The 13,360-nt window shown below is 25.8% G+C and overlaps 1 protein-coding gene across 1 annotated transcript; it reads left to right on the top strand.

Moving 5' to 3' along the window:
• Nucleotides 1-6,617: 6,617 nt before the first annotated feature.
• On the top strand, nt 6,618-11,671 carry LOC112600020 (death-associated inhibitor of apoptosis 1-like). Its single transcript, XM_025347151.1, has 6 exons — nt 6,618-6,923; nt 8,045-8,360; nt 8,476-8,691; nt 8,755-8,942; nt 9,004-9,062; nt 11,145-11,671. The coding sequence occupies exons 1-6, from the start codon at nt 6,774-6,776 to the stop codon at nt 11,611-11,613; spliced, it is 1,398 nt and encodes a 465-aa protein (XP_025202936.1). The 5' UTR covers nt 6,618-6,773; the 3' UTR covers nt 11,614-11,671.
• Nucleotides 11,672-13,360: the final 1,689 nt, after the last annotated feature.

The raw sequence follows: 13,360 nt of genomic DNA, 5'->3' as shown, positions 1-13,360 counted from the left end.
CTTAATTAGTTCATCACATATATTTTTAAGTCCTTGTGATAGTACAATAATAATTGATGCAGTCATATGTTTATCCCCACTTATAGTTTTTGTTGCTTCTTCGAAAGGACGTAACACTACAGAAAGCTCTTTTGTTATTTTCCACTCATCAACTGTTAATCCTTCAAGAGCGTTGTCTAGAAGTCCAAGCGTTCCACGAGTAGAATCTTCAAGTTCAATAAAACGTTCGATCATGTACAATGTTGAATTCCACCGAGTACTGATATTCTGAAGTACTTTCTTTGGTACTTTTGCTTCAATATTAATTTGGTAATTATTAAATTTATTATTGGCTGATGTACTTCTACGGAAAAATGACACGGTTGTTTTTTTTTTTCTAGAAGATTAGATTCTAATACTAAGACACTTTGGACAATCAAATTTAACGTGTGGGCAAAACATCCCAAATGTTTTAATTGAAGTCAGGATAAAGCTCTTTTTATATTATAATATGAGTTGTCTGACACTGCTAAAATTATTCTGTCTTGTAAATTCCACTCTTTTAAGGTTGAATCTATTTTAGCACTTAAATTTAAACTTGTATGGTTTTCAGAGAACTCATGACAGCCCAATAAAACAGATCTTAGAATAAAATTTATCGTCAATGAAATGAAATATAATTGCAATATACCCAACTTGTATTATTTTTGAATGTCCAACAATCCGTAGTAATACAACCACTAACAACTTCAGACTTAACAAAATCCTTAATTTCATTCAAACATTTTTGATATAAAGCTGGTACGTGAACTTTTGATAATTATGCCGGTCTGGAATTTGATATGAAGGATTTAACTCATGGACCAAATTTTTGAAGCCTTCGTCTTCAACTATTTTAAAAGGTTGAAAATCTTTTATTATCATTTTTACAAGAGCTTGGTCAATTTTATTTTTCTTATTAATTGGAATTTTTCTTGTTGTGTATTCTGAAATGTTGGTTTGTATTTTTTTAGGAGTGTTTACTATTGGATTTTGAATTACAAATGTGTTATTAATATTATATGTTGTTGGAGTAAGATATTGAGAGGTTCAAGTTGAGGATAATTGATCAATTACCCTAATTGATGAAAAGAAATTTGGTCAGGATCATCAACTGTTTCTTCACTAACATTATTGGTCTACAGAAAATATGCTTTTATTATTTTTGAGTATACCTAATTTATTTTATTTAAAATTTTAAAATAAACATACCTGTCTTGTTGTATTTATTCGTATTCAATGATTAGTCGAATAATGCGATTTTAAATTTGTGACACTTGTTTTAAATGAATGTTTTTTTTTTTACAAATATTACATTTTGCAAATACAGTATTGTCAATAACGGTGAAATGAGCCCAAATATAATTTGTCTTACGATTCATTATTAAACAAATAAAATCTTAAATCAGTATAAACTATAAACACTTTAAACAATTAATAATGTAATGCATCAATTACGTTCTGTGATGTATTGTCAAGAAGAATGGACTTAGTTTTAGTATTTATATTATTTTATATAGGCATATAACTTATAAGTTTGTATAGGTAGTGTTGTTGTAACGTGTTATTTTTTGTCAAAAATGGAATATTATTGTTTTTTCTATATTTAACATACATAGCAGTATGCCTTTAATACATGTCTATAAACATGAAACATTTGTCATAGCTTGAATTAGTCTTTTCTAAATATGCACATTTAGAAAAATAGGCAAATTTGGGAAGGGGACATGGGTATAAACAATTAAAATATAAATTTAAATAATATGCAATGTAAAAGTGTATAATAATAATAAATTATAATTTTAAAATAAAAATGTTATGGTCTATTTCAGAGGTTCCCAACCCGTGGTACGCGTACCACTAGTGGTACGCGGAAGGCTCGTAGGTGGTACGCGAAGAAATTTTTTTATTACTATTTGCATTCAATATTATTTAGTTTAGTTTATTTGATATTAGCTAATTTTATAAAATTATTATTTTATCAAAATAAATTTAATGTCGATAACATGGGGTTTGTAATCGTAGCAATTTAGAATTTTAGATAATCTATTCTTATCGATAAAGCGCATTCTTATAGTTTTAAGTGTTTTAACGTTTGTGTTATTTATATTATATTTTATATAATATGGTATATTGATGACCTTGTGAAAAATAAACAACAACAAATATCACATTAATTTTATTTATTTAATTTTATTATTTTTTTTTATTAATTTGAAAATTGTAATTTAAAATTTAAATATTTAGATTTAACTAAAAATTATGATTTTTTTACTTTCATAAATATCAAATAATAAAAATGTAAAGAATTGAATGAATAATAAAAATATACGCTAAAAAAATTTGACTCCTAATTTAGTTTTAAAATTGAGGTGGTACGTGTATTGATTATAAAAGTGTCTGATGGCACTCGATGATAAAAAGGTTGGGAACCCCTGGTCTATTTAGTAGTGTTTTATTTAAATTTTTAATCTTTACACCACCCATCCGAAACACATTTTAAATTCAACACAAAATACTTAATACTATAACAATACTAAAACAATTTACCGATTTTTAAGTTACTTTCAAAATAAATGAGAGCACATTAATTAAAATACCTTTTTTTTGTTACTTTATTAGTAATTAGAATAGTCTTTATGAAATAGTCAACGTTTTTCTTTTTCATAATAACCAATCTGAAAATACTAATGAGAGAATTATCATGTTTGGTACCGACAACATGTTAAATTTATTGAGTCAACCTAAAGAATGGTATATGGATGGAACTTTTGGATTTGCGCCTAAACTTATCATACTAAAAGACTAGGAAATTATGTTTGTTTTTAATTAACATACTATTTATACATGACATATTTAATTTTAAACTTGTTACTCTTATTAACATTTTTTTATTGTTATTGTTATTTAACTATCAATATTTAATAATATTACCAAATATTGTGATTTATATTCATAACAAAGGTTGGAACATCGTATATTTTTTTTATTTAGTTACTTATTAAAATATAATGTCACATTATTTTACTAAAGAATTGAGTTATCATAATATTGTGTACTTAAATTATTTAAATTTTTTATCTGTATCATAATTCATAATTAAAATAAAACAAAATAGAAAATGTCGTAACTCTAAAAAAACTTTGTTTCTTATGAAGTAATTGTCCTAATACATACCTTCTTATTGTCCATAACTAATGATTATGTATTACATGTGTCTACTTACTAAACGACAAAATGTAAAACATATGAAGATATGATGTTATGAAACTTTTATATGATAAATTAAAATAAACATAAATGTATTTTTTTTTATTAGCATATTAATATCGACTATATCGATATTTTCGGAGCGCATTTAGGTTATAAAAAAAGATATACCGCGACGCAAAAAGGCTATGACCCTTTTTGAGGGACGCAACTCGCCCACTGATCATAATTTCGGACGCAAGTAGTATGCATTATACATTGATGTTACTTGCTTTAAAAAGCCGTGGTGCTAAAAGGGTTTTTAAAAAACTCGGATGAAACTATTTCATGTTTTCCAGTCTTAAAAGATAAATTAAAAACGTATCTTCGAAACAGTACGTCAGAGGTTAGTAATTATAATAGTTGTTCGCATGTGCTTAATAAAATACATTTTCATAATATCTTACAAGTTAAATGTTTTAGTTTTGTTTTTAGAAAAGACTTCATGAACTGGCAATGTTTGTATACACTAAACACTTGGTCACGTTTATAGCTGTAATTGATATACGTGGCGTCATGGCCAATATTCCAGTCGTGAAATACTGAAATAATGAAATAGAACATAGATACCGACGAAACAATTATTTAGTAAATAATATTTGTTGCGAACCTAGTAGTGAGTGATTTCTGAAAAATAATGATGAATACGTATATAATTGCTGCGAGCGTGCGTCATCGAGAACTGATTCGCTATCGTACGTCTAGACCATCTAATTATCGTCGTATAATGCTCTAATGACAACAGAAAGTACATTGTTTCTTCGTAGTATTGCGGGCACTCGGCACATACAAGATAAGCAGTAGACAACTATAAATAATATGATAAACTATAACACGGGCAAGAAAAACACGCAATCCGCTTTATATTGGAGTTGATGTGCACATAACCCATTAAACTCTTTTCACTTTTCAGCGAATTATTTTTGACGTCGCCGTCGCGCGACAGCATTATAATTTATTTTTACTCTCACTCGTTTATTATATTCCCATTTCCCATTAGCTGTTTATAATGTTTGTCGATGATTATAGTAAATTCAAAGCAACAATCGTCTTTTTGTTTTCCTTCGACATTGTAATTTGTAATTGTTCATCGAATTATTCGTAGTACCTATATATATATATATAATATATTGGTTAAATATTTTTTGGATGTACACTTCATTAAAAACCCACGAGCCGCCAGACGGGACTTGTATTTTTAATTTGAAAAACAAAATTATTGGTTACAAATCATTAAATGCCATGTAAGGCGCGGGGCCCTGGGCAACCCTAGCGGCAGCGCTTAAGACACAGTTTTTTTTAGAACCTTTTTATGGATTTTTATTGAAGTATAACCAAATTTTAGAAGTACCCATTTGAGCGCACTACCAGCAGCAACATAATTAAAAATGTCAAAACAAACTGCATAAGTACAACTAGTTGATGATAACATTTTGCGCGAAAAATTATTTAAGTTAATTGTATTATTCTATACAAAAAAATCTAATAAATACCAAAATAAAAAATTCAAAATCACTAATAAACCAAATCTTGATACATTTTTCTTTTCAGCGCTAATATAGATATTGCCTTTATTTTTTTCCACATATATATAGCCTGAATTTATTACCAAGATAATTTTTTATTCATTTTTGATATTAAATATAATCTAATAAATAAATCACTTTACAAATCGTGCTTATTTACAATAGCTATATCTATAATATTTGTAAATGGTTATAAGAACAACTTATGTTGAACCTTATAAATGTTAAAGTTCGTTAACCATGAGAAAAATTTTTTTTATCGATATTATAGAGAGTAAAAAAATTATAAGAGTAATAAATATCTAATTCCGTCAAAATGTAAACTTCACATACTAATAAAAAGCTTTTGTGAAACTATGCCGAACTTTTTTTTAATTCCAGATATAAAAACTTATCAGGAATCATATATCAATTTTTTAAATTTTAGATAAAAATATTAAAAATGTAATGAATATTTAACTACAAGCTAATATACAAATTTTCGCGATTTTTACAAAATCTCTAATTGTAAACTATCTTTAAATATTTCAATGAATTGACGTTTAACTTTTGTTTTCTATATGAGTTGAAATTTTAATAGGTAAACTTAAAGTCTATAATAATAGTACAAAAAAAGTCAAAATATATTTTAAAAATTACATCATATTGTATAAAAATGCTAAGGTAAAAATTTGAAATATGTACCTACAATTCGACTTGTTCATTGTTGAATTAAAACAAATAAATCTTAAAATTTATGATGGCGATGGTCAGCGACCGCCGTTTTTCTTCAATTTTTAAATTCTAAGTAGAGTAATGAATGTATTGGTTTTATAATAAAACATATTTATTTTTGTTTTTGTATATGTGTATATGATAACTAGTCGATCAAATGCTTCGATGTTCAACTTCGAGGGTGGTTTTGAATAGGAAATTAAATCTATATTATACTCTACAGAGGTCAAGATTAAAAATTCCTAGTATAGTATTTTATAATCCGACAAACAAAAAAAAAAAAAAAAATTAAGGAAAATGGGAAGTTTTATAAAAATCCTATTTTTAACAAAATGTATTTTTATTTTTGTGTAACTCGAAAACGGATAACTGTAGATACTTGAAATATTTACTAAATATTTAAATTATTATTTTCTTATTGAGATAAAATATTCTTACTGTTTATATTCTATAAACTATTGGGTAGAAATGCTTAAAAATTTAATACAAAGCTTCTCGTAAGCAGTTCATTTCTCAATTACAAAATATTAAAACCTGTAATCACAGTATTTTTCTATAAGCGTTTAAAGTTAGAATTTTGACAAAATTATTAACATTTGCGAAAATTAGTTAATTATTTTATAATAAAAAATAAAAATAGATACCTAAGATTTAAAAATTCTGTATAAAGTTCCTTATTAATTTTTCAACCTATTTAAATAAAAAAATATTTGCCGGAAAGCTAAATTATTTTTTTATCATGAGCATTTTTAACTTGAAATGTTTACGACATTCGATATTCACGATATTTATCCGTGAAACACTTATTTCTCCTCCAAACAATTTTTGATATTTTGTTGTATTTCAAAAACTGACGGTGGATGTTTTACGGTATTTACAAAAATATTTATTACGATTTTACTACAATTATTATTATTAATTGTGGCTATTATTGTCGTACATTATTCGTCGTGACTCGACGTGTAATCGTACCTTCGTGTTATCACTTATCAACGCACGAACGGCAACAACGAAACGTTTGGCTCCGGACCGCCTCGTTAGCAAACGTTTCCTGTTGTGCGGCGCTGAACTCTGGTGCCGTACTCAACCCGCCCGTACGTAATCAGCGCCCCAGCACGAGACCGCCGGACTGACGCCATACACACCGACGCGCCCTTGTCACGGACTCGTTAGTCGTTGTCGTGTCGCCGTCGCCGTTAGATTATTTTATTTTTCTATTTGACCGTTGTTGTCACCGTCGCTCATCGTTCGTCGCTGGCTGCCACAATGGACAACGGCTCTGAACGTGTCCCGCCGCCGAACGGCCCGCCCGCCCGGTGCAACAACGATGTCGGCGCTGAAGACCAGATCGTCATCGAAAACGATGGCGGCGACGACAACGAAGTCGGCAATGACCACACCGCCGAAATCACTGCTGTAAGTTGGAATGCGTAGTTGGCAAAGTTTATCTTATAATATTATTCACGGTTTGCGTTATGTATGACTGCCGTCGTCGTCTTCGTTGTTGCTATTGTCGTCTCGTCTTTCTTACAATTAAAATTTTTATATTATTCTCGCCGATTGTGTGTCGCTCTCACGACCTAATCGTTTTTCGCGTTCAGTTCAATCGCGACTGCGGGACCCCGGTTTCCTCTTGCTTCCGACAGCAATGTTTGTCATAATTGAAATGGTAATGCTAGTAACGGAGTTAGATTTACTGTTTTTCAAATCATTTGTCGATAAGCTACGATTGTTTACGTAACTGAACTTAAAGACTAATATGATCAGGTGCTGTATTCAACTTATTGTAATTATGAATTATTTTGAATCCGCGACATATGCTATGCTCTTAAGTTACTAGTTGTCGACCTTGTATTGCCATTGTCGTTATTAGGACAACTAATTAATTTAACGATTGCTTTTCATTCTAAACTTGTAACTGGATAAACATATTTTTATTTATTAATTAAGCCAAACATTATCATTATTGATATAGTGATATTGCAAATTTGTATGCAACAATTGTTAAAATAAATAACAGATATTTCAGTCATTCATTAAATTTAGTACTTTTACTTTTAATAACTTATACCTGATATAGTAGCTATATTGTTCACTATTAGTTACTTTTAATTCCTATACTATTTAAATAATTTAATATCACTTCATAAAATGTTAGAAAGATAACAATAAATCATAAATATTTTGAACTTTGATGTTCAATAGTAGTAGTCACACATATGAATAGTTACACGTTTTACTTATCAAATTAATATATTATAGATATTTTGATTCACAGTACTAAGTATGTAATATTAACCTTAATTACATCTTTAAATATTAAACACAACATTAATCGATATCATTGAGAATTATATATTTTTGATTCATTTTACATTAAATGATGTAATCTACTTTTCAAATATGCTCTTGTATGTATACTATATAACCATTTATGACTTATATTATAACAATAAATTGTGTGTTGCGCATAGCTTAATTTACAATCCTATATCATAATTTATTTTTGTAATTTTGTAATCTTTTTTTGTTTACAGATTATTCCATCTCCAAGTCATAAACCTGTTGTACCTTCTCAAAGTTCTAAAAGCATTACAAAATCATCAGAGTCTACCATTTCTACCTGTGATATGAAAATTTATGAAAATCGTCTAAAAACTTTTAAAAAATGGCCATTAAAATTAATTACACCTGATAAATTGGCTAGAGCTGGATTTTATTATACAGGCGTACAAGATAAAGTTAAATGTTTATACTGCCGAATTGAATTTGGATATTGGGGAAAAAACGACGATCCGTATATTGAACATAAACTAATATCTCCACAATGTCAATATTTTAAAGAAAAACAAGGTAATCATTTTTAAATTACATTATAATTTTTAATATTCATTGTATTTATATTTTGAATTAAATCAGTGTATATTTATTAAAATATAATTTGACTAATGACAATTTATTTTTACAGATTTTAATTTGTGTGATCATAAATCTGATGTTATGAATGCTTATGTTCAGAATTTCTTATGTTCCGTTGGTATTGTGACAGATGCAAATATGAAAGTTCGCTCAAATTATAAAGCATTGACATCTTTGGAATCTCGTATGAAAACATTTGAAACATTCACAAAAGAACTAAACCATGATGTTTTAACTTTTTGTAAAGCTGGATTATTCTACATTGGTAAATTTTGAAATATAATCTATTTAAATGATCAAGTATTTTTAATAAATTTTTCAACTTTAGGTGAAAAAGACAGGATGATATGTTTCTGCTGTAATCAGGGTCTGATGGATTGGGAAGTTGATGATGATCCATGGGTTGAACATGCCCGTTGGTCACCACTTTGCAGTTACGTTCTTTTAAGTAAAGGCAAACGTTTTGTAGAAGAAGTTGGTGGTGAAGTAAACTATAGTTTACGAATTAACCTAGAGGTTAGTATATTTTAACGATTTTTTAAGTTATTTCTAAAAATATGAATAATTACTTTTACAGGAATTGAATAAGTTATTTACCATTCATAGACATCTTGCTGTTGACAGTGATACAATGAGGTTTGTTATTAATTCAATTTGTAGCTTAATTGAAACTTGATTATTTACTATGAAGAACAAGTTATTAAAATATAAAATGAGTACTTAAAGATGATTGCTGCTTCTCTTCACTTTAAATTCTTGACTTGCAGTATGTTTAATAAGTGTTTAATGCATTATTTAAATAATAATTACTTTTTTTTTTATTACTTTATATATATATAGTTATCAAATGTAGTAATACTATTTTTGTATAAATTAATGACATAATAACTTAGACACTTAATATTTTCATTAACTATATTATGAAAAAAAAAAAAAAAATAAATAAAATAGATTTTTTCAAAATCTCAATTTGTATGTGTTACCGGCAATGTATTGAATCCGGTATTGTATAGAAATCTTAGGTATTCTATAAATCACCTAACCTCAAGCAGGAAAAGTATATATAATTAGTATAAAACTTAGATTTGTACCTAATGTACCTCTGTAATCAACGATTTATGTTTATCTTGACAATTATGCTAATACATACAACATGTGTGCGATGTATTATAGTTATTATTAGCTCATCATGTTATTCATGTATACAAGACAATTCAATATACGTCTTTAAAAATATTATTTCTTTTCATTTTTGTAAAAGTGTTTATCATATTAAGATACATTAAAATGTCTGAACGTTTTAATGTTGAACTAAAGAAAAGTTGAAAAAAGTTGAAAAATATTATTAATTTATTGAATGATAAATTGAAAATGTCAATCTAAAAAATGCCTGTGTGTAAAAAATAATGTTTTATGTAGTTATAAATTTCATGCATCAACTATATGCTACAATAAATAAATAATAATAAACATATTTTGATTTAACACATTACCTAACATAGTATAGGCGTTTTATAGAAATCCTAGGAATGTATAGAATACCTAAGCATAATATAGATTACCATTCAAATTTAAAATATTGCAAAAAAATTCAAGGATTTTATAGAATTCCTTGAAAATGTATTGAGTATTTATATTAACTATTTTGCCGGTAACATATACAAATATGTAGAAAAATGTGATTTACACTTAAAATTAACAAAAAAAATTGAAAACAAAAAAACCAGTCGATCTGCTACAGTATAGTAAAGTTTGACTAGAGGTCATCATGAAGTATGTTACTGTAATGTATGACATTCTAAATTTTTATGAAGCTCTTCTACTCATTAACAAAAATGTTATTATACATATGCAAATCAAGAATTAAAATAGAATATCTTGAAGATGTTAGTATAAATATTTAGTCTTATTTTCAAGTTTATATTGCTACAAATTCACTAAGTAGTCGATAAAAACGATAATAAGTATAGTCTTATAACTTTTAATAAAATATTTATTATATGAGCAATTTAATTGTCTTTCTTTTATTTTATATTAATAATACTATAAACTTTTTTATATTGTTTATAAATACTTATTTTAATTAATTTAAGCTGAGCTACAAATTTATTTAATTTATGTAATCTGTGAGTAATTGAGTAAAAAATAAATTTTAAATATTCAGGTAATCAAATTTTGACTAATAATCATTGTTAAAGATCAAAAATTAAAATTTAATAGTCTTTATAAAATATATATTTTTTAAAATGTTTGGTACTTGTAATAGAAATTAGAATTTTTACTTTTTTATGATCATAATTGTTTTATATACTTGTGAAAATAATGCTTTTCTTAATTTATTGAACTATTTAAGTTTGATGAATTTAGTTGGATTTTATTTAACAAAGCAATTATAAATTATTGAAGATCGAGTATTTAATGTCAGATTATTTTAATTAAAAAAAAATGCTGTTTAAAATAGACTAAACAATATTTATATGTAAGAATCAGTGTGTTTATTTCATGATGTATTTAATTATATTCTTGATAATATTAAACCAATTATATACTCAGATTTCAATTATTTAAAACACAATTTTACAAACAACTAATTTCAAAGATATGCAATTAAAAATACATGTATATATTTGAATTACATATAAAATAACTGGATTCATCTAAAACATTTATCCTAATATATTATTGATAATAATTTTTAATTTAATTTTTTTTTTTCAGGAATTTGGAAACATCAGTGGAAAGTAATACATTCTCAGACTTTGTAGAACCTGTGACCATTATACGTTTAAGTCGGCAGGAGTCATTAATACCTGATTCAGTCTTATGTAAAATTTGCTTTAAAGAAAAATTGGAAGTAATTTTTATGCCTTGTCGTCATGTTATTGCATGTATCCAATGTGCAGTAACACTTGATCTATGTGCTATATGCAGACAGCCATTTACTATGACTATGAGAGTTGGCATTTATGTTACTAACCTCAAACAATTTAGTCTAGAAAATAATGGATCAGAGAATGCAAATGAATTAATTGATCCAGTTCTTTGTAAGATTTGTTGTAAAGAAGAAATGCAAGCTGTTCTTTTACCGTGTAGACACATATCTACCTGTTATAAATGTACCTCAAAAGTTAAACAATGTTTAGTTTGTTTTGAACCAGTATTTGCATATATGCAAATATTCATATAGCATTTATAAAAGATGAACTGATCTAAAATTAAAATATCAAAACAGTTAAATATACAAATATGAATTATAATTTTGTTTTTTTTATATTTAGTTTATTATTAGTTTGTTAATCATTTAATAAGAATTTATTTCTATAAGAATCAAGTTAGAATTAAGTGAATGGAATAATATTTGTCGTACTTGACTGATTATTTTGTCTTTAACGTTGCATTCATATTTGATTAGATTTAACCAAACAATTTTTTTTTTTTTTACCTTCCTTATTTATTGCTGTATAAATATACTATCATTGATAACATTATTTACATTACCTATGTTATAATTAAAAAACATGCTTTAATATTGATAAGAACATATTAATACCTTGGGTACTATCCAAATTATTGAAAAGTTTATAGATATAATATTGTAATATAAAGCTAATATGATCTATTTAAGTGTTAAACTAAAATAGGTACACAATGATACCAGTAGTTATCATATTCTTTAATTGTACTTTACCTTATTTATCTTTTTATTAAATATAAATTTTTATAAATTCTAGTGATTCCATACATTAGTACTACTGTTTTATCAAGTATTAATAATTTAGTTAATTAATTGATATTGATATTTTATTTTAATACCTTTTTTTATAAGTATAATTTAAGACTGTAATATTGTATTGCCAATCTTATTTATTTTTATTATTATCAATAAGTTTTGTATTATATATTAATTTAATGATAACATAAATAAATATCTTAGATATATATTTAACAGTCATAGTTTTAAAAATATTTTTTTAACGGCTACCACTGTTTTAAGATTAAAAAAAAAAAGCTTTTATATAATTTTGATCAGCTGATAATGTTTTAAATACTATCTAAAAATCAATAAAATAAATAATAATAATGTAATATTATTAAATAAAATATTATTTTATTATACAAATTCTATAAATTAATTTAATTTAAAAAAAAAAAACAATATATTAGATATGATAATTCATTTTTTTATAAATGTCAACTTTTGTTTTAATACTTAGTAGAAGAGGAAAACTTTAAAATGATAAAAGTGGATTTTTTTTAAATGTTTGTAACAATAATTTTTTTTTAGTATGTTGGGAATTATGTTTTGATGTAGTCATATAAAATTGACCAAGTGAAAAATAAAATAATCATGAATACAAATTTAAAATTAAAAAATAAATATATAAGATGAATGACTGACCATGTAATGTTCCGCGTTTATAATTTTCTGATTTTCAATATCAAAAATAAAATAACATTGTTAAGTAAACTGTAACCATGTATATTATATATTTTTAAAAATCAACTGTTTACGTGCACTAATAAAACAAAATCATTTTTACTGAGTTTTTTAATGAAATTAATTAAATTATAATTATTATTCTATCAATTGAAAGATGACTGGATTTGTAATATTACTGATAGAGTGCATATGGCTCATAATATACACTCATACCTTTTGTTAGCCTCACCTGCTTTTAATTAAACAAATGCTGAGTGATTAGTTGCTCATTATCTTATGACATTAAAACTATTTCAATATATTTAACTAGCTCGCTCTTAACAACTTCTATTCGACAGCACTTACTACTTTTCTTTAACATTTAATTTGTTTTTAATCGTTTAAATAACAAAACAATTATCTTCAAGTTTTTATTTAATTTCAATTTAATCTAAATTTTTTAAGAAATCGAACATTCACATTTAAATACCGTTATGCAGGCATACATAATATT

Source organism: Melanaphis sacchari, unplaced genomic scaffold (genome assembly GCF_002803265.2).
Source record: "Melanaphis sacchari strain LSU unplaced genomic scaffold, SCAv2.0 Contig59_pilon_pilon, whole genome shotgun sequence".
Classification (NCBI taxonomy): Eukaryota; Metazoa; Arthropoda; class Insecta; order Hemiptera; family Aphididae; genus Melanaphis; species Melanaphis sacchari.
Note: the sequence above shows the minus strand (reverse complement) of the source record. Positions and strands in the feature narration are given on the sequence as shown.

Excerpts from the sequence above, each read along its gene's own strand:
- LOC112600020 (XM_025347151.1), top strand. The coding sequence starts at position 6,774 with ATGGACAACGGCTCTGAACGTGTCCCGCCGCCGAACGGCCCGCCCGCC. Across the intron at positions 8,692-8,754 it reads AGCTGGATTATTCTACATTG|GTGAAAAAGACAGGATGATA; the intron begins GTAAATTTTGAA and ends TTTCAACTTTAG. Across the intron at positions 8,943-9,003 it reads GTTTACGAATTAACCTAGAG|GAATTGAATAAGTTATTTAC; the intron begins GTTAGTATATTT and ends TTACTTTTACAG.